The sequence below is a fragment of the Suncus etruscus genome, chromosome 11, assembly GCF_024139225.1.
Source record: "Suncus etruscus isolate mSunEtr1 chromosome 11, mSunEtr1.pri.cur, whole genome shotgun sequence".
Taxonomy (NCBI): Eukaryota; Metazoa; Chordata; class Mammalia; order Eulipotyphla; family Soricidae; genus Suncus; species Suncus etruscus.
In genome coordinates this window covers 64,665,660-64,685,754 of record NC_064858.1, presented here as the reverse complement: position 1 = coordinate 64,685,754, position 20,095 = coordinate 64,665,660, and the positions used below count along the sequence as shown (strand labels likewise).

General features: G+C 36.2%; 1 protein-coding gene across 1 annotated transcript in view; it reads left to right on the top strand.

The window, feature by feature from the left end:
• The window catches only part of LRRIQ1 (leucine rich repeats and IQ motif containing 1), a 187,082-nt gene extending 174,769 nt beyond the window's left edge, over positions 1–12,313 (top strand). The window contains exon 24 of the mRNA XM_049782952.1: positions 12,161–12,313. Within this exon, the coding sequence (XP_049638909.1) occupies positions 12,161–12,313 (153 nt within the window). The remainder of the gene's footprint in view (positions 1–12,160) is intronic.
• Positions 12,314–20,095: the final 7,782 nt, after the last annotated feature.

The following is a 20,095-nucleotide window of genomic DNA, read 5'->3' as shown; positions in this document are numbered from 1 at the left end:
GCTTTGATTTTGAGTCTATGTTTGTTCTGGCTATTCATATGTGTTTCTTGTAGGCAGCAGAAGGTTGGATTCATCTTTTTGACCCATTTTGCCACTCTGTGTCTTTTAATTAGTGAACTTAGTCCATTGATATTGAGGGAGATGATTGTTATAGGAGTTAATGTCATCTTTGTAGATAAGTTTGCTGTGTTTGTTGGTCTCTCTTGTCTTAGAGTAGACCTGTCAGTTTTTCCTTTAAGGCTGGTTTTTCATCTGTGAAGTTTTTCAGCTGTTGTTTATCCATGGGGCTATGTATTCTTCCTTCAAACCTGAACGTGAGTCGGGCTGGGTACAGTATTCTCAGTGAGGCATTTATTTCATTCAGTCTTGTCACAATATCCCACCATTGTCTTCTGGCCTTGAGAGTTTCTTGTGACATGTCTGCTGTAAGCCTTAGGGATGCTCCTTTGAATATAATTTCCCTTTTTGATCTTGCTGCTTTCAGTATTCTATCTCTATCTGTGGGATTTGTCATTGTAACAAGGATGTGTCTTGGGGTGTTTTTCTTTGGGGCTCTTTTAGCTGGTATTCTTTGGGCATGTAGGTTTTGATTGCATGTAGTCTTTAACTCTGGGAGTATCTCTTTGATGATGTCTTTGGCAGTTTATTCTTCCTGGGTATCTTCTACCTGGGCCTCTGGAACTCCAATGATTCTTATGTTGTTTCTGTTGAGTTTATCAAAGATTTCTATTTTCATCTGTTCACATTCCTTGAGTACTTTTTCAATTGCCTGATCATTTGCCTTACGGTTCTTTTCCAATTTCTTCTGCTGTGTTGAGTTTTTCTGCATCTCATCTTCCAGCACGCCTATTCTGTCCTCTGATACCCTGCTGGAGAGGCCATCCACTGAGTTTTTCAGTTCAGCTACCGTGTTTTTCAGATCTGATATTTCAGTTTGGAGTTTTCTGATTTCTGTCTTTGTTTTCTCTTCAGATCATCTGTGCTTTCTTTGAGTTCTACAAACATCTTTTATATTTCTATTCTAAATTTCTTATCCATGAAGTTAATCTGCTAGTTGAAATTTTTTTAGTTATCCGAGCTATCGTCTTCATTCTCTGTGCATGGTGTTTGCCTGCAAGGTTTCTCCATTGTCACGCTTGTAGTGTGAGTTTTTCTGCGTGTTGTGGTGGGGTTTATTGTTAGAAAAAGTGCGCCGCCGTGAAGCGAAGCGGAGCAGCTGCACTCTTCTGTGGCCTCTAGGTGACAGTTTTTTGGGGGGTGCGCTCCCTAGGCCTCTGAGGAAATCTTCAGGTATTCATGAAAGACAAGCAGGCAGAGCAAATGTTTTCCTTGAGGTCCTCAGAGTCCTCAAAGTCACAGCAGGGTGAAGCCTTCACAGGCCAGAGGGCTCAGCTTTTGCCTGGCAGCCCCCAGCCAGTCTTTAGTTATTCAATTGCTGGGCAGCTTCAGAATGCAGTTTTTGGGGGGTGCGCTCCCTAGGCCTCTGAGGAGAGCTTCAGGTATTCATAAAAAACAGACAGGCAGAGCAAAGGTTTCCCTTGAGGTCCTCAGAGTCCTCAAAGGCACAGCCCCTTCAGTGTATTTTTAATCTATCTTCTGTAATTGGTGGTCTTGGTCGCTGCGCTGATCCTAGGATGGAACCTGGGATAAAGTCTTTTGTTATGTTTCCAGTAACCCATTCAGTTGTGATTGTCTCAGTCAGACCTCTGGAATTAGAGATCTTGTTTGTTGTACTGATCGTAGTCTAAAGCCTAGTCTAGGGCTTTTTTTTTTTTTTTTTTTTTTTTTTTTTATCAGTCCCAGTATACGTACTGACCAGTCTTGGTTGTAAGTCAATCCTCTGTAGATAGCGATCTTGGCTTTTGCACTGATCGAAGTGTGTCAATTCTTCTGATTTTGTCTTATTGTTGGCTGGTGTGGTAGGGTAACCTGCTCTTAAGTCAAGTCTTAGTCTGAAGGCTGTGGCTAGTGTTACATAAATTTCATAATAAAAAAAAGGATGCTTCAAACAATCAAAAAGAAATAAAGTGCTCCTTTCTCTGAGTTTTCTACTATTCAGATAAAAATTTTATTACATCATGCCCATCGGCTTTGTGCAATACTCTCAGGTCCACTCAGTTTTCTGGTAAATTTTCAACTCTTAGAAAAATCTCAGAGACACATCCAGAATAATATTTCCACAAATATATTGGCACTCAATGTTTTAGACAAGTTCTTTGTAATTATTTCTAATTGGTTCATGTATAAGGAAAAAAACATTAGAAATAAAAATTATGATTAAAAATAAGCAGAAACTTAAAATCCATTAAAGAAAATATCATTAAATTCATTAAAGAAAATAAAGATAATTACATGAAAATAGGTTTAACTGCATTAATCACTAGCTAGATATACCAATAAGTCATGGTTAAAATAAAATACTAATGAAATACAGTATAATAAATATATGGGATAGTTCAGGCTCTCAAATATTGCTCCTAAGAATGACAGTCACTGAAACTTTGTCAATTTTTTATGTAGTTTAACACATAACATAGGACTCAATAATTCTGTTCCTGAGATATTTTCAAAAGAAATGAACCTACATTTTAATCAAAATTCAGCATATGTATATTTGCAGGAGTTATTTCTAATAGCCAAAATTTCCTAATTCCTTATTCAATTAATAAGCAATAATGGTATATATAATATATATATATATATATAATTCACATACTGTAAAATTTTAAATAAGAAATTCATGATGTATATGAAGATAGATGGATGTAAATTTGTAGTTCAAAGGTTACAAACTGTAGTTAACATCTTAAAATAAATCATTAGATGGAAGGATATTAGGGATTACTTTTTATTGGGAAGGAATTATTAATAGAAGGGCATGCAAGGAAGTTGCTTTTAGCATATCACATTTCTGTCCCCTGAGTAACCAGAAAGTGACAAAATATTGTAGATAAATACACCTCTAGTAAATTCTTAATGAGGAAATGCAGTTCAGTATAATAGTATTGATTTCCCAATGTCACTTTCCTGGTACTATTTATTGTACTGATGCAAGCTGGGTGGAAGGTATAATGGGAATTTTCAACTAAAATTTGCAGTTTCTGTATACAATAAATAAATTCCAAATTAAAAACAATTAATTTGACTGAACTTAAACATTCACCCACTGTAAAATAAAAATGTATGAGTTGTGAGATGACCCCACACACTGTGTTTCTAACCCCTTATGTGGATGGGTCTAAAGGAGCAGAGTAGTGGCAAAGAAATAATAAGCGAAGCCAGTGAAGAAAGAGTCATGGAGCCCTTGTGCACCTGGTGGTATCTCTGAGGGCCAAGCCTAAACTGACTTTTATTATACCCATTCATTAAGAGAGAGAAAATGAGAGTGAGACAAAAGTCCTTATCCAGTGGGCTTTTACATATCAAAGGAAGAGGTTTAAAGGAGGAATAGGAGAGACACCTTTGTTTGGGATTAATAGCTGGGTGTCATTTTACAATCCACTGTTATTTGTAAATTGTAGCAAAATAAGACATTTTGAATTTCTATACTAAAAAAAGATAGCACAATGATAATAATGTATTACGTTTTTAATGAAAGCTAAAACTACATTTAAATCACTCCTTTTCCTTAATTTGGACAAATGATGATGCTATGTTCTTACTATATGCAGTATTTTGAAATTATTTGCATATCAGTCCAAGAATTATAATGAACTGAATCTAAATCTCACAGATTTAGTAAACAAGTAAAAAAAAATGATCTAGTGAAAAAAGCACAGCAGAGGGTGTTTGCCTTTCACACAGCCAACACAGGACAGACCCTGGTTGGATTCCCAGCATATCAGATAGGCCCCTCAGCCTGTCAGGAGCGACTTCTGAGCACAGAACCAGGAGTAACCACAGAACAAAGCCAGGTGTGACCCCCCCTGGAAAAAAAAAGCAAGTTGAAAGGAAATATGCCAATTTTGAAAATAATGTAAATGTTTTAATGTATATATGGAGAAATACCATAAGGGATTTTATAATTATATTTCATCTTAATGAAATTCACATTAAATTAATTTACATTAATAAAATTTACATTAACAAAATTTACAATAATAAAATAATAAAACAAAATAAAATAAATATGAAATAATAAATAATAAAATTTACATTAATAAAATTTAATAAAAATTACATTAGATTATGTAAATATGTACATAAGTATAAATAAGTTATTTTATGCATGTTTTTAGTAGGTCTTCTAAAAATAAAAAGTTCAAGAAGTGTTTAGTCAATAAAATCTTGTTTCTAAGATGATAGACAGCAGAAAAAGGAACTCTATTCAATTAGAGAAATTCTCTATTTTTGTTTATTGGGGGGTATATATGGCTATGCTCAGGGCTTATTCCTGGATAAGGATCACTGTGGTAGGCTTCAGTTCTACAAAGGAGAGATTCTGGGACACCAGTCTCAGAGCAAAGGATAGAATCTGGGACATCAGTGAACAAGGCAAGTATCTAACCCACTGTGTTATCTCTCCAACCCCTAGAAATTCTCTATTACAAGGCTGGGAATATCTATGCCCGCCCAGTGATTTCCAACTGTGAGTGTTTCCTGACTGTGTTTTTCCACTGTCCTGTCTCTGAAATCTCTTGGGAGTGGGCCGAAAAGGGCCCAGAAAAATAGCACTCCCAAAGGCTCACCCAAGGGCCGGAGCGCCAAAGAACTGTGTCGGACCATGAAAACCGGCTATTTGCAGTATTCTGCAGAAAGGAAGGTTGCCTGTTTGTGATGTCAGGCTGGGAAAATCTACATCCGCCCAGTGTATTCCCAACTGTGAGTGTTGCCTGTACATGTTTTTCTATTGTCCTGTCTCCTGAACCTCTTGGGAGTGGGATGAAAATGGCCCAGAAAAATAGTTCTCCCAGAGGCTCCAGAAGAGCACATCTGCTCCGCTTCGTGGCCACACACTCTTTCTACCCAATGAACCCCACCACAACACGCAGAAAAAATCACACTACAAGCGGTAAAATGGGGAAACCTCTCAGGCAATCAACATGCACAGAGAATGAAGATGATAGCTAGGACTACCTAAAAATTTTTGACCATCTAATTAACCTCTCAGACAAGGAGTTTAGAATAGCAATATGGAAGATGTTTGTAGAAATCAAAGACAGCATAGATCGATTTGAACAAAACACAAAGGCAAAAATCAGAAAACTCCAAACTGAAATAACAGACCTGAAAAACACGGTAGCTGAACTGAAAAACTCAGTGGATGGCCTCGCCAGCAGGATTTAAAGAAGCTGAGGACAGAATCGGCGTGATGGAAGATGAGATGCAGAAAAACTCAACACAGCAGAAGAAATTGGAAAAGAACCTTAAGACAAAGGATCAGGCAATGGAAAAAGTACTCAAGGAATGTGAACAGATGAAAATAGAAATCTTTGATAAACTCATCAGAAACAACATAAGAATCATTGGAGTCCCAGAAACCCAGGTAGGTGATCTCCAGGAAGAATCAACTGTCAAAGACATTATCAAAGTTAAAGACATTATCAGAGTTAAAGACTACATGCAATCAAATCCTGCATGCCCAAAGAGTACCAGCTAAAAGATACCTAAAGAAAAACACCCCAAGGCACATCTTTGTTACAATGACAAATCCAACAGATAGAGATAGAATACTGAAAGCAGCAAGATCAAAAAGGGAAATTACATTCAAAGGAGCATCCCTAAGACTTACAGCAGACATGTCACAAGAAACTCTCAAGGCTAGAAGACAGTGGTGGGATATTGTGACAAGACTGAATGAAATGAATGCCTCACCAAGAATACTGCACCCTGCTTGATTCACGTTCAGGTTTGAAGGAAGGATACATAGCTTCATGGATAAACAACAGCTCAGAAACTTCACAGATAAAAAGCAGCCTTAAAGGAAAAACTGAAAGGTCTGTTTTAAGATAAGAGAGACCAACAAATACAGCAAACTTATCTACAAAGATGACATTAAACCCTATGACAATCATCTCCCTCAATGTCAATGGACTAAGTTCACCAATTAAAAGACACAGAGTGGCAAAATGGGTCAAAAAGATGAATCCAACCTTCTGCTGCCTACAGGAAACACACCTGAATAGCCAGAACAAACAGACTCAAAATAAAAGGCTGGAGGAAAATCATCCAATCAAACAACACACATAAAAAAGCTGGATGGCCATATTAATATCTGATGACACCAACTTTATACTCAGAATAGTTGTAAAGGACAAAGATGGACACTATGTACTAATCAAAGGATATGTGCAACAGGAAGAAATCATTAAACATAAACTATTAAACATATATGCACCCAATGAGAGACCAGCAAATTATCTAATACAAGTACTGACAAATCTGAAAGAAGACATCAATAATAACACAACAATTGTGGGAGACCTTAACACGGCCATGTCAACACTTGATAGGTCAACCAACCTGAAACCCAACAAAAACATACTAACCCTGAAAAGAGTAATGGAAGAAAGAGGACTAGTAGATATATATAGGACACTCTACCCCAAAAATCCTGGATACACATTCTTCTCCAATGTACATGGGTCACTCTCCAGGATAGACCACATGCTGACACATTAGAAGTACCTTCATAAAATCAAGACGATAGAAATCTTGCAGGCTAACTTTGCTGACCACAAGGCTCTGAAATTAGATGTGAATTACAAAGGCACACAGAAGAAAAACTTTAACAATTAGAAATTAAACATCCTGCTACTGAACAACCAGTGGGTCCAAGATGAAATCAAAGAAGGAATCAAAACTTTCCTGGAAATAAATGATAATGAAGACACAAACTGCCAGAATCTATGGGACACAGCAAAAGCGGTCCTGAGAGGAAAATTTATAGCTTTGCAAGCACATATCAGGAAGGAAGAAGGAGCATACCTGAATTACTTAATGACGCAGCTCAAAAAATTAGAAAATGACCAACTAAAGGAACCAAAAATAGGGAGACAGAAGGAAATAACAAAGCTGAAAGCAGAACTCAATGAAGTGGAAAACCAAAAAGCAATCTGAAAGATCAATGAAAGCAGAAGCTGGTTCTTTGAAAAAATAAACAAGATTAATAGACTATTGGCAGAACAAAGAAAGAGAGAGAGAGAAATCTGATAACCCATATTAGAAATGAAAAGGGGAGATCACGACAGATTGCAGAGATCCAAAGGGTCATTGGAGACTACTTTGAGAAACTTTATGCTACAAAACATGAGAACCTAGAAGAAATGGATAAACTCTTGGACACTTATAACTTTCCACAATTAAGTAAGGAAGATATAGCATATCTAAACACCCCCATCACTAATGAGGATATTGAAACTGTAATCAAACATCTGCCTAAAAAGAAAAGCCCAGGTCCAGATGTATTCCCTAATGAATTCTTTCAAACCTTTCAAGAGGAGCTACTACCAATCCTATCCAGGTTCTTCCATGAAATTGAAAAAATGGGAACACTCCCAAACCGCTTTTATGAAGCTAACATCACCTTGATACCAAAACCAGACAGAGATAGTGCCAAAAAAGAAAATTACAGACCAATATCCCTGATGAATGCCGATGCAAAGATCTTCAACAAAATCCTGGCAAATAGGATCCAGTGCATCATCAAGAAGATCATATACTACAACCAAGTAGGTTTCATCCCAGGAATGTAAGGATGGTTTAAAATCTGTAAATCTATCAATATCATACATGACATCAAAAATAAGAAAAATAAAAAATCACATGATCACATCAATAGATGCAAAGAAAGCATTTGATAAGGTCCAACACCCATTCTTGAGCAAAACTCTCAGCAAGATGGGAATGGAAGGAACCTTTCTCAATCTAGTTGAAGCCATCTACCACAAGCCAATGGCAAATATTATCCTCAATGGAGAAAAATAAAAACCTTTCCTCTAAATTCTGGTACAAGAGAAGGCTGTTCGCTCTTACCACTCCTCTTCAACATAGTACTTGCTATAGTGATCAGGCAAGAAAAAAGATATCAAGGGAATCCAAATAGGAAGGGAAGAACACACGCTCTCACTGTTTGCAGATGACATGATACTCTACTTAGAAAACCCTAAAGACTCTACCAAAAAGCTTCTAGAAACAATAAACTCATATCGCAAGGTGGCATGCTACAAAATTAACACACGGAAATCAATGTATGTATACCAATAATGATAGGGAAGAGATGGATGTTCCGAAGGCAATCCCATTCACAATAGTGCCATACAAACTTAAATATCTTGGAGTTAACTTGACCAAAGACCTGAAGGACCTATAGAAAGAAAACTATAAAGCCCTGTTCCAAGAAATAAGAGAGGACACACGGAAATGGAAACACATACCCTGCTCATGGATTGGCAGGATTAACATAATTAAAATGGTAATACTTCCCAAAGAATTGTACAGATTTAATGCGATCCCTCTAAAGAAACCCATGACATTCTTTAAAGAAGTGGATCAAACACTTATGAAGTTCATCTGGAACAATAAACACCCTCGAATTGCTAAAGCAGTCCTAGGGAAAAGGAGTATGGGAGGCATTACTTTCCCCAACTTTAAACTGTACTACAAAGCAATAGTTATAAAACAGCATGGTACTGGAATAAAGACAGAACATCAGATGAGTGGAGTAGGCTTAAATTCTCAGAAAATGTTCCCCAGACATACAGTAACTAATTTTTGATAAGGGAGCAAGAAATCCTAAGTGAAGCAGGGAAAACCTCTTCAACAAGTGCTGCTGGCAGAACTGGTTAGCCACTTGCAAAAAACCAAATCTAGACCCCCAGTTAACATCATGTACGAAGGTAAAATCTAAATGGATTAAAGACCTTGATATCAGATCTGATGCCATAAGGTATATAGAACAGCAGGTAGGTAAAACACTCTATGACATTGAGACTAATTTCAAGGAGGAAACTGCACTTTCCAAACAAGTGAAAGCAGAGATCAACAGATGGGAATACATTAAGCTGAGAAGCTTCTGCACCTCAAAAGAAATAGTGTCCAGGATACAAGAGCCACCCACCATGTGGGAGAAAGTATTCTCCCAATACCCATCAGATAAGAGGCTAATATCCAAAATATACAGGGCACTGACAGAACTTTACAAGAAAAAACCATTTAATCCCATCAAAAAATGGGGAGAAGAAATGAACAGACACTTAGATAAAAAAAGAAATACAAATGGCCAAAAGACACATGAAAAAATGCTCCTCATCACTGATTATCAAGGAGATGCAAATTAAAACAATGATGAGATACCATCTCACACCACAGAGATTGGCACACATCACAAAAAATGAGAACAATTGGTGCTGGCGGGGTTGTGGAGAAAAAGGAACTCTTATCCACTGCTGGTGGGAATGCTGTCTAGTCCAACCTCTATGGAAAGCAATATGAAGATTCCTCCAAAAACTTTAAATTGAGCTCCCATATGATCCAGCTATAACCACTCCTAGGAATATAACCTAGGAACACAAGAATACAATACAAAAACCCCTTCCTCACACCTATGTTTATTGCAGCACTATTCACAATTAGCCAGGCTTTGGAAACAACCAAGATGCCTTTCACCAGACGAATGGCTAAAGAAACTGTGGTACATATACACAATGGAATATTATGCAGCCGTCAGGAGAGATGAACTCATGAAATTTTTCTATACATAATGTACATGGAGTTTATTATGCTGAGTATAATAAATCAGAGGGAGAGAGAGAGATGCAGAATAGTCTTACTTATCTATGTGGTTTAAGAAAAATAAAAGTCATCTTTGCAACAATCCTCAGAGACAATGAGAGGAGGGCTGGAACTTCCAGCTCACTTCAAGAATCTCACCACAAAGAGTGGTGAGTGCAGTTATAGAAATAACTACATTGAGAACTACCATAATCATGTGAATGAATGAGGGAACTGGAAAGCCTGTCTAGAGTACAGGTGGGGATGTGGTGGGATGGAGGGAGATTTGGGACATTGGTGGTGGGAATGTTGCACTGGTGAAGGGGGGTGTTCTTTACATGACTGAAACCTAATTACAATCATATTTGTAATCAAGATGTTTAAATAAATAAAAAAAACTAAAATAAAAGAAATTCGTTATTACGAATTGCATTGGCTGAGTTAGTGGTGAATTACAACCTAAGAGCTTAGAATTATATTCTAAAATAAATCTTTCTTTCATTGTGAAAATAAGGAAAATCTATGTCAAAACTGGCTTGGAGCCACAAATGTGACTTGTACAGAAAACAACAGGAGAAATGTAAAATATAGCTATTAGTAAATATTTGCTACTTATTTGCAAATAAAATTGTTCATATCTGGCATTAAGTTAAACCTGTTGTAGATTGCAAACTTTTCATTTAATTTTCAAATGAATATACATTTTTGTGAATAGTCATTGTGAAAGCATGACTGTTCACTTTTGAAATATATTCATTTTGTATGATCTAGAAAAAAAGTATTGTTCTTTTTTCTGCCTAGTAAGAAGAATGGAGATTATTTTGAAAGACTATTTTCACAATTAGATATTGGATTAGTGTATGTCCCTTTTGAAAATCCAAATTTTCATAGAAACTACAAAATGGCACCACCATAAATTTAACTTGGCAATCATAACTTATGGGTAATCATAAATTTAAATTCTAAAATGATTCCCTCATAATCTCTACTGATAAGTGTCAGTAATTTATTTATGTTTTGCAAGATACAAAGGTTTGAATGTTTATGAGTTAAGAGAAGAATTTTGTAAAGCACAGATTGTGAATATTTACTTCACATACAAATATCATCTTAGATAATAACTGGAGAAGGACAGGGTTTCTGTTTTTTGGTTTTTTTTTGTTTTGTTTTGTTTTGCTTTTGGCCACACCCAGTGGTGCTCAGGGGTTACTCCTAGCTCTGTGCTTAGAGCTCAGAACTTACTCCGGACTTAAGGGCCTATATGGAAGCTGGGAATCAAAACTGTGTCTGTCCTGGGTCAGCCGCATGCAAATCAAAATAGCCTACCACTGTGCTACCACTTTAGGTCAGGACAGGGTTTCTATTTTCCAAAAAGGAACAGGGGAATTATACCATCAAAATAAAATGAATAAAACTGATTTTTGAGCATTGATATTTATAGTCAACTTCTGCAGTCAATGTGTGGGTACCCATTGTGTTAGGGATATATTGTTTTAACTGATTTTACCAACACTGTGGTATATCACTTTGGTAATTTACCTTTATCTTGACTGAGCCTTTTAAAGATTTTTTATTAGTTGAGCTATTATTCCATGGGAACAAAATTCAGAAATATTATGTAACAGTTGTAATCCAATTATTTTTAACTTCTGCCCTGAGTTAATCAAAGGGCAACTTGTTTACTTAGCCATGAGCAGTGTAGAAATGCATGTGGGGGAAGAAAGGTTGGAAGAGGGATATGAAGACGAGGAAAGATCTGAATTTAAAAGAGAATGAGCTCTTGCTTCTGGTTTCCTGGAATTTTATAGCTCATCATATGGGGGCAACTTTTTAACCACAGTGATCATTTTGTGGTTTTATTTTGCTGTACTTAAATATTTCTCATGTAAACATGGACAAATTACTCCCAAATTAGATTCAATGCATAATATTTTCATACTAATATAGTAGTTGTGAAGAGAAGGCAACAATCTTTTGTGGCTTTATAGTATATAAACATAAGACCAAAGGGATTACAGGAAATTTTATTGAGAAGACTAATACTTATAAGTGGTAAAATATAAATATTGCAGAAAATAATACAATATGACATTTCTACCATCCAATTAAGAATTAAATGATAAACTTGGTACGTAAATGTTGTTAAGCTGTTTAAAGTTTCATCCATTGACTTAAAGGTTCATTTTCATCAAAATTACTGTACTCAAATGTTTTCTTTTGTTGTGCAGACTCAAATAGCAAGCCTCAATTTTAAAATCGTCTCTTATTTGCAAAAAAGCTCTTTGACATAGTGCATTTGTTCTGCCTAGGCAGCAATAAAGGATTGTTGTATCATTTTAAAGAAGGTTGTTTGACAGAGTCTGTTTGTTTATTTGGGGTAATGTGAGCTGTATTTGAAAATGCCATATTTTGTTTCATGATTGTATACATTCTCTCCCATTGCTCCCAGGCAAGACTTGTAAGCAGAGAAGACACGGATTTAGACCTCTTTTCCATGAGCGGTGGAAGTGCTTTGTCTGTGAAGAGAGAGAAAAAAAATCAGGCACACAGACACTCAGCGGGATCTTCAAGTAAGTTGTGGTTCCCTTCAGAATTAATTTAGAAATCACAAATGAATTGATGGAATCTAATGCTAGCCAGCATTCTTTTATAGATAGGGGGTAAAATGCCAGCAACCAGGACTGCCCCAAATGTGCATTTGGATGCTTTTCCTGTCTTTAAATGACTTCTTTTATATCAACAAAATTAAATTATTTTTAAAATTAACAGCATCAGTTTAATTGTATTCTGTGACTCCAATCACACATCTGCACCACCTCCCCATGGATAATACTGAATTCTTTGATGATTTACTTAGAAGAATTTTTAAGCTAATTGTAAAATGTTGTACTTATATACCAGAGTAGTAGATTTTGTTCTTTTGTCATTGATTCATTAAGTATTTTATGTAAAGTTAAGTTTCTTAAGGAAAAAGTTGTGGAGTTTCAGATAATAAGATTACTGTCAAAACAATGCTTTTAAGAAAAATTTCCATGAAAAAAAAAATGGCCATTGTTGTGTGTAAATGACAACATTTTATATTTGTATATCTGTTTTACATACAATCTTTTGTTTAGAGAGAAATTATTTTTAAGTATGTTATCGTATACTAAATATATATAATACTAACAAAAATTATGCTGCAATTATCAACAGTTTACGAGAGTAAATATTTTTAAAAATAATGGTATCACATGGTGTTTAGGCTAATAGAGCTTACATTTTTCAGAATTTTTATTTAACTTAAGCCTTTAGGTTTTAATTTTATTTATTTATTTGTTTGTTTATTATTAAAGCCATTGTGAATTACAAGTCTTTCACAGTTGTATTTCAGGTGTTCAGTGACAGTGAATTAGGGCCATTCCCACCACCATTTTTAAATAGTTCTAAAATGGTATGTTAACCTGAATTATACTTTTTATGATATTTTGCTCATTTTCAGAAGTTAATTTTATAATCACACACATTACCTTATTGTATTGAAATCATTTTTGACAAAGATTAATTAATAATGTCCAGGTGATACATATAAACAAAAATTTTCAAAAAAATTGGTAGTCAACATTATTTATTTCTGTTATTTAATTCACTTTTATAAAAAATACCTTTTGATCAATTTTAATTTGTTTTGAAATAGTCATTTTAATGCTTAATTTTAAATATATTTTCCTGAAATCACAGAGATTGTACAGTGGGTAGGGTGTTTGCTTTGCATGTGACCTACCCAGGTTTGATTTCCAGCACCCCTATACGATTTCCCAAGAACTGCCAGAGTGATCACTGAGTACAGTCAAAAATAATTAAAATTTGAGGAACTCTAGATATGGTTCCAAACCAAAATAAAAAGGAATAAACAAGCAAAAAAATGTCAATACTTAAAGTTCTTAAAATTATTTTTCCCTTACTAGTTTTGAGAACCTGATCTGGGAAAGTTTGATTTTGTCAATGTAGCTAAGATGCTGAGGGTAAGTAGCCTCAGAACAAGCTGGTATGCATGAAGACTCATATTTGATCATTTGGGCCAGACACAATTAAAATTAGAAACTATACTTATTATATAAGAGTATAATTCTATAATAATTCTACTTGTTCTATGAGGGAAAGTATGCATATAATATACATTTTCTGTATTCTGATCATAATTACAAATGATGACATAATTATACATGATGTAACAAACACATTACTCACATATTTAGAAAATTGGAAGGTTCAGACCATACAGCACATCATATGAATTTTGGAATGTCCATTTTAGACATGGCATATTAAAAAATATTTTGGAGGAATGAGATTTACAAAAGCAGCAACAACAAAAGATATTCAGTGACACTACAGATAATGAGGTTTCTGCTTTTAGTGCTGAAAAGATAGTTTAGGGGTTAAAACACTTTCAATATATCATCCAAATGTTAAAACATAAATAAATCAATAAATAAATAACTGTCTTAAAATCACAAGTTTCACCTTTCATTTACATTTACATGTTTTTGGATCACAGAACTTAGAATATGCAAGATTATTATAATCTCTTTCTTAAGTGTTTCTAAGGAACTGATATATGGTGAATTTACTCAATTAGTTGTCCACAAATGAAAATACTACAAACACTACTGGTCACTAAAAGTGTTCCCTGGGGCTTGATCGGTGGCACAAGCGGTAGGTCCTTTGCCTTGCAAGTGCTAACCTAGAGGACATACTGCTGTGATTCGATCTTCTGGTGTCCCATATAGTCCCCTAAGCCAGGAGCGATTTTTGAGCATATAGACAGAAGTAACCCCTGAGAGTCACCGGGTATGGTCCAAAAACCATAAATAAATAAATAAATAAATAAATAAATAAATAAATAAATAAATAAATAATTGTGAAACAGACTACTTTTATTGTTTTGAAAAACACCACTTTTGAAAAATATTTTACTACATATAAAATTAAAAATAAAGGATTATTTACCCAAGTAACCTGATTTCTCATTTATTTAAACAACAGTATGAAATAATACAGTATGTAACCAATTATTTGCTATAAAAAGTTGTCATTAGAGGGATAGAATGATATTAAAGTTGGGATGATGCTTGCCTTGTATTCAGCTGACCCATCCTCAACATTTCCATGATGAAGATGGTTCCTCAATTGACTCCTGGCTCCCTGAGAAATACACCAGAATAAGCTCTGAGCACTGTGATCTTACCCCCACTAAAACAGTCTCTTAGGAACAGAAGAGATAGAGGTTCGGGCACTTGCTTTTCAGGAAGCTGATTCTGGCTAGATCTCTAGTACCACATGTTTCCCTGAGGGTTGCTGAAGAAACCCCCAGAACAACAATGAGTGTGCTCCCAACTCTTTCCTCACAAAAAAAAAAAAAAAGGTTATCATTCAGGTCAAATGTAACTAGAACAACAGCTGTAGAGCCTAAGAAATGAATGATTGCTTCTCTTCATTATTAAAGAAGAATCTCAGAGGAGACCTATTAGCCTAGCCATAAATAGTTGGCTTTTTTTTTTTTTTTCATAAGCAAGCAGGATTTTGACTTGCTTAGCAAATATCTGGCTGCCCTAGGATTTATGGAAACCCCATAACCAACAACTCTCTAGGATCATGGTCCTCCATAACCCTCATGACCCTGTGCCAACCACTTGAGCTCTAGAATCTGGGTGTGAGGGGTTTTCCTCTTTTTATGCTATTTCTTTCAAAAACATGTGACTTTATTAAAGTATTTCTTTAAGCTTTGCAAGTTATATCTAAATAGTGGTTTATGAGATGTAGCCATAAAACTCTTTGAGCCTTTGAACTTTTCTAAATATTCCTCTTTCCCCATGATTATCATTTTGGTAAAAACGTGTTTTTTGGAACTGGTTTAACATTTCAGTATCATTAACTCCTATAAGTTAGCACTAATGTTAAACTATATAGTAGTAATAGTTTATAAAATAATAGAATAATACTTTATTACAGAGGATTTGAGAGGAAGATTGAGTAAAAGTTCATGTAAAATATGATTTATTTAGTATATATTTACTATTACTATTGTCAGATGTTTTATTTTGGTCTTATATAATTTTGAAATTACTATGAAATGAACTTTATTATTATGGATATATCTCAGCATTTTTTTTGTTTTGTTTTTGGCGCTCAGGGTTTACTCCTGGATCTACACTCAGAAATTGCTCCTGGCAGGCCCTGGGGAACAAATGGGATGCCGGGATTCAAACCACCATCCTTGCATGCAAGGCAAGCACCCTACTCCATGCTATCTCTCTGGCCCCCGCTTTTACATACTCTTTAGCATTTGTGTGTTGGGCCCCACTCAGAGGTCCTCAGAGAGGACCCTGGTGTGTCAGTGAAAACTTAGGCCAGCAACATGCTAGGCCTGTAAACCCTAAACTGTCTTTCTGGCTCAGGCATCCTTGCTTCATTGATGCAGCCATTTTTAACACTAATTTTTTCAGACTACTTTCTTCATTTTCTCTCACATCTCTTTATAATATCGCCATACACTTACAAATCACTATAGCAGTTTGCTACTATGTTGCTTCCTAATTTATGTGTTAGTTTTAAAGGGCAAGAGTGGTCACATTTGCACTCAAATTTTGATATTTAAACGAAGAAAATGTCAGAGGATTTTACCAACAACTGTCAGTCAGCAAGTGTCAATTTCTATTCCCCAGTGCTTTGGGGAAAGGAAAGAAACAGATCCTATTGTGATGACCAGAGACACTTTATTCTATTCCAACAATGAATATATAGAACAAGAGAGACTGGAATATGTGCAGAGTGACAGAACATTGTAGAAGCATAACTGGGGCAATTGTATTGCCCTGGGAAGATAAGCATGAGCAGTGGGGGCTTCGGAATGCCTCGGGAGCAACAATGTTATTTTTCTTTTCTTTGTTTTTTTTAATCATAAATTTTTTAATATCTTTATTTAAACACCTTGATTACAAATATGATTGTAGTTGGGTTTCAGTCATATATAGAACACCCACCTTCACCAATGCAACATTCCCATCACCAGTGTCCCAAATCTTCCTCCCCACCCCCCACCTCTATTTAAGACAGGCTTTCTACTTCCCTCATTCATTCACATTGTTATGATAGTTGTCAGTGTAGTTATTTCTCTAACTGCACTCATCACTCCTTGTGGTGAGCTTCATATCGTGAGCTGGACCTTCTAGCCCTCCTCTCTTTTGTCTATGAGAATTATTGCAAAAATAGCTATTTTCTCTCCTTTAACTAGAGCTCTTAATGAGGGAAGAGGGTTGGCTCAGAGTCAAGCCTGATTAGTGACCAATGGTCATGGGAGAACTTTCTTCTTTGTACTGTTTTTCCCCATCTCTGGATCAGTAGTGTCTCTTGGTAGCTCTTTCCTTAAGGAGAATACCAGGAACAATTTCTCTGCAGAATCCCCCAGAACATTTACTCTACAGTCTTTCAGGTGGTTTGGGAGCAGCATCACAGGAAGGAATCCAACAGGGAATTATTTTTAAAGCAATATTTATTTATCTTTTGTTTGTCTGGATGGCACCACACCTTGCAGTGCTAAGATCTTATTCCTGAGATTAAGTGAGAATTAAGCAATTCACTCGGGAATTACTTCTGAAAATGCCCATATGACTAGAAAGGATGCCAGAGATTAAACCTATACTGTCAGAATGCTAGGCAAGTGCCCTACCCTTTGTACTATTGCTCCGCCCCCAATTTAGGTAATCTATAGGCAAAATATTTTATTTTCTTTTTTTTAATTATCTTTATTTAAACACCGTGATTAAAATATAATTGTAGTTGTATGATTACAGTCATGTAAAGAACACCCCCCTTCACCAGTGCAGGATTCCCACCACCAATTTCCCAGATCTACCTACTCCCCCCACCACCCACACCTGTACTCGAGACAGGCTTTCTTTTTCCCTCATTCATTCACATTGTTATGATAGTTTTCAGTGTAGTTATTTCTCTAACTGCACTTATCATTCTATGTGGTGAGCTTCATGTCATTAGCTGCACCTACATGGGAGGATGGGGGGAAGTAAGGGTTGGGATTGAGGCAATAAAATATTAAAAATGAGCTTTGTAGGGCAGTATTAATATCCCAATACAAGATGGATATTATGGATATATAGAATATATGCACACAATACTATCAATATGAAAACAAAGAGAAAAAATTTCCACTGACTGTTCCAATATAAACCAGTGCTAGAACAGCCTGCCCTCCTTCCAGAGTGCATTACCATTAGTGTAGGGAGAGATAGGGGGAAAGCCTGTTGACCCCTATAGAGTCCACCTAGACTGGTGCCCAGAGAAAAACTGAAGTCCAGGGGAGAAAAACCCTATACCTGGCAAGAGCTGGTCTCCAGAATCAAGGACGAAATTGGAAGCCAGATGTCTGCCCGCCCTCCTCTCCATGCACCTCCCCCTTGGAATACGGAGGGAGCGGGAACCTGAGAACCACTAAGAGTCCATCTGAACCCACTTCTGGCCATCTGGGCTGGCACCCAGGGAAGGCCTAGAATCAGGGGAAAAAGACAAGGACGGCTGGGGGCCTGCCAAGCCTCCCGCACTCCCCAGGCTAGGGATTATTTTCTTAAATAGTTTTGATTTAGAAATTTTATCATTTACTACCAAATTAAAAACATTATAAAATTATATTTATTTTGATAGCTAATTTAAAGGAGATTCATTGATTTTTATTTAATCTACATTTGGTACAGAGGAAACATGTAAAGCATAATATCAACGTGAACATGTCTTTTCTTCAAACAGAGTGGCATAGCTGAGATATGAGTAAGCCTTAAATACTACCCAATGTGGTTTTTGTTTTTTTGCGGGGGGGAGGGTCACACCCGGCAGCGCTCAGGAGTTTCTTCTGGCTCTATGCTCAGAAATTGCTCCTAGCAGGCTCGGGGGTACCATATGGGATGCCGGGATTCAAACCACCGATCTTCTGCATGCAAGGCAAACACCTTACCGCCATGCTATCTCTCTGGCCCCGAATACTACCCATTGTGGCCCCCAAAGCAAAATCTTAGCACAGACACATTGGTATTTTATCCTTTGTTTTCACATGAATTAAATACAGTTGAATAGATAGAAACAGAATGTGACATATAGAATTTTTGTACATTCATTCATTACTAAGACACTTAAAGATCACTGTGTATTGGCACCCAGTAATCTTTTGTCTCCCTCCTAATCATTTCCACATTCCCTTAGACACACTTTATTCTCTGAGATACCCAGATAGCAAAACTACACAGTATATAGCACATACTCACCTCCACTCAGCTTCCTTGAGCAGTCTAAGTTGTCATGGAAGAGTATTTTTTAAAAGAAAAGCAACTTATATGGTGAAAAGATGTTAGGAAAGTGTTTTTTAAGCAGTAGTTTAACCAACTCTAAGGGTACTATCTATACTAAATTCTAAATAATTATTATTATCTAATCTAAATAAAAAGAAGAAATATAGGGGCTGGAGGGATGGCACAGCAGTAGGGCATTTGTCTAGCACATGGCTGACTCAGGATAAACTGTGGTTCAATCTTCTGCCATCCCATATGGTCCTCCAAGCCAGGAGTGATGTCTGAGTGCATAGCCAGGAGTAACCCCTGAGCATCACCAGGTGAAGCCCAAAAGCCAAACAAAAAAATGTAGAAAGCTATAATTACTTAGTTAATTATACAATAGAAGGTATATATGTTAAAAATTACACTTAAACAACGATACAAAAATGTATTTATTTCTTCTAAATGTTAAATAGTGACTGAAGACTAAGTAAATTCTGGGTCATAATTTTAGTCAGTTACATAGTTATGTGGAACCTGAGAAAATGGTTGGCAGTAGTCACATTTCGGGAGATGTATGAAAGTTAAGGATCTCTCTATCAAGTTGACACCATTCATGAAATGTCTCAAGGTGGAGTAAAGTGGTAAAAAAAAAAGAGGCAATTTCAGCAATATCTATGTGACTGTGGAGAAGGACTCACAGCCCAAATGACCTGAGCAATTCTGAAAGCATCTGCAACCAGAGTGATGATGATATATTGCAGGATGATCCACTGAAGAGGACCATGTGCATTTCATATGTCAGAGATGCCATCCTTTCCCCACTCTCTATTCAATGTGTGATTCACAGTGGTGACATCATCTTCATCTCATGATGGCAACAAAAGTCAAACTGGAGGTGCTGGAAGTCCTAACAGTAGCCTATTAGAAAAAAAAAGTTCTAAAAAGTTAAATAACAAATGGTGAAAAGTTAATGAAAGAAAAGAAGGGGCCCGAGCAGAGGTGCAAGGGGTAAGGCATCTGCCTTGCCTGCGCTAGCCTAGGATGAACCGGGATTCAATCCC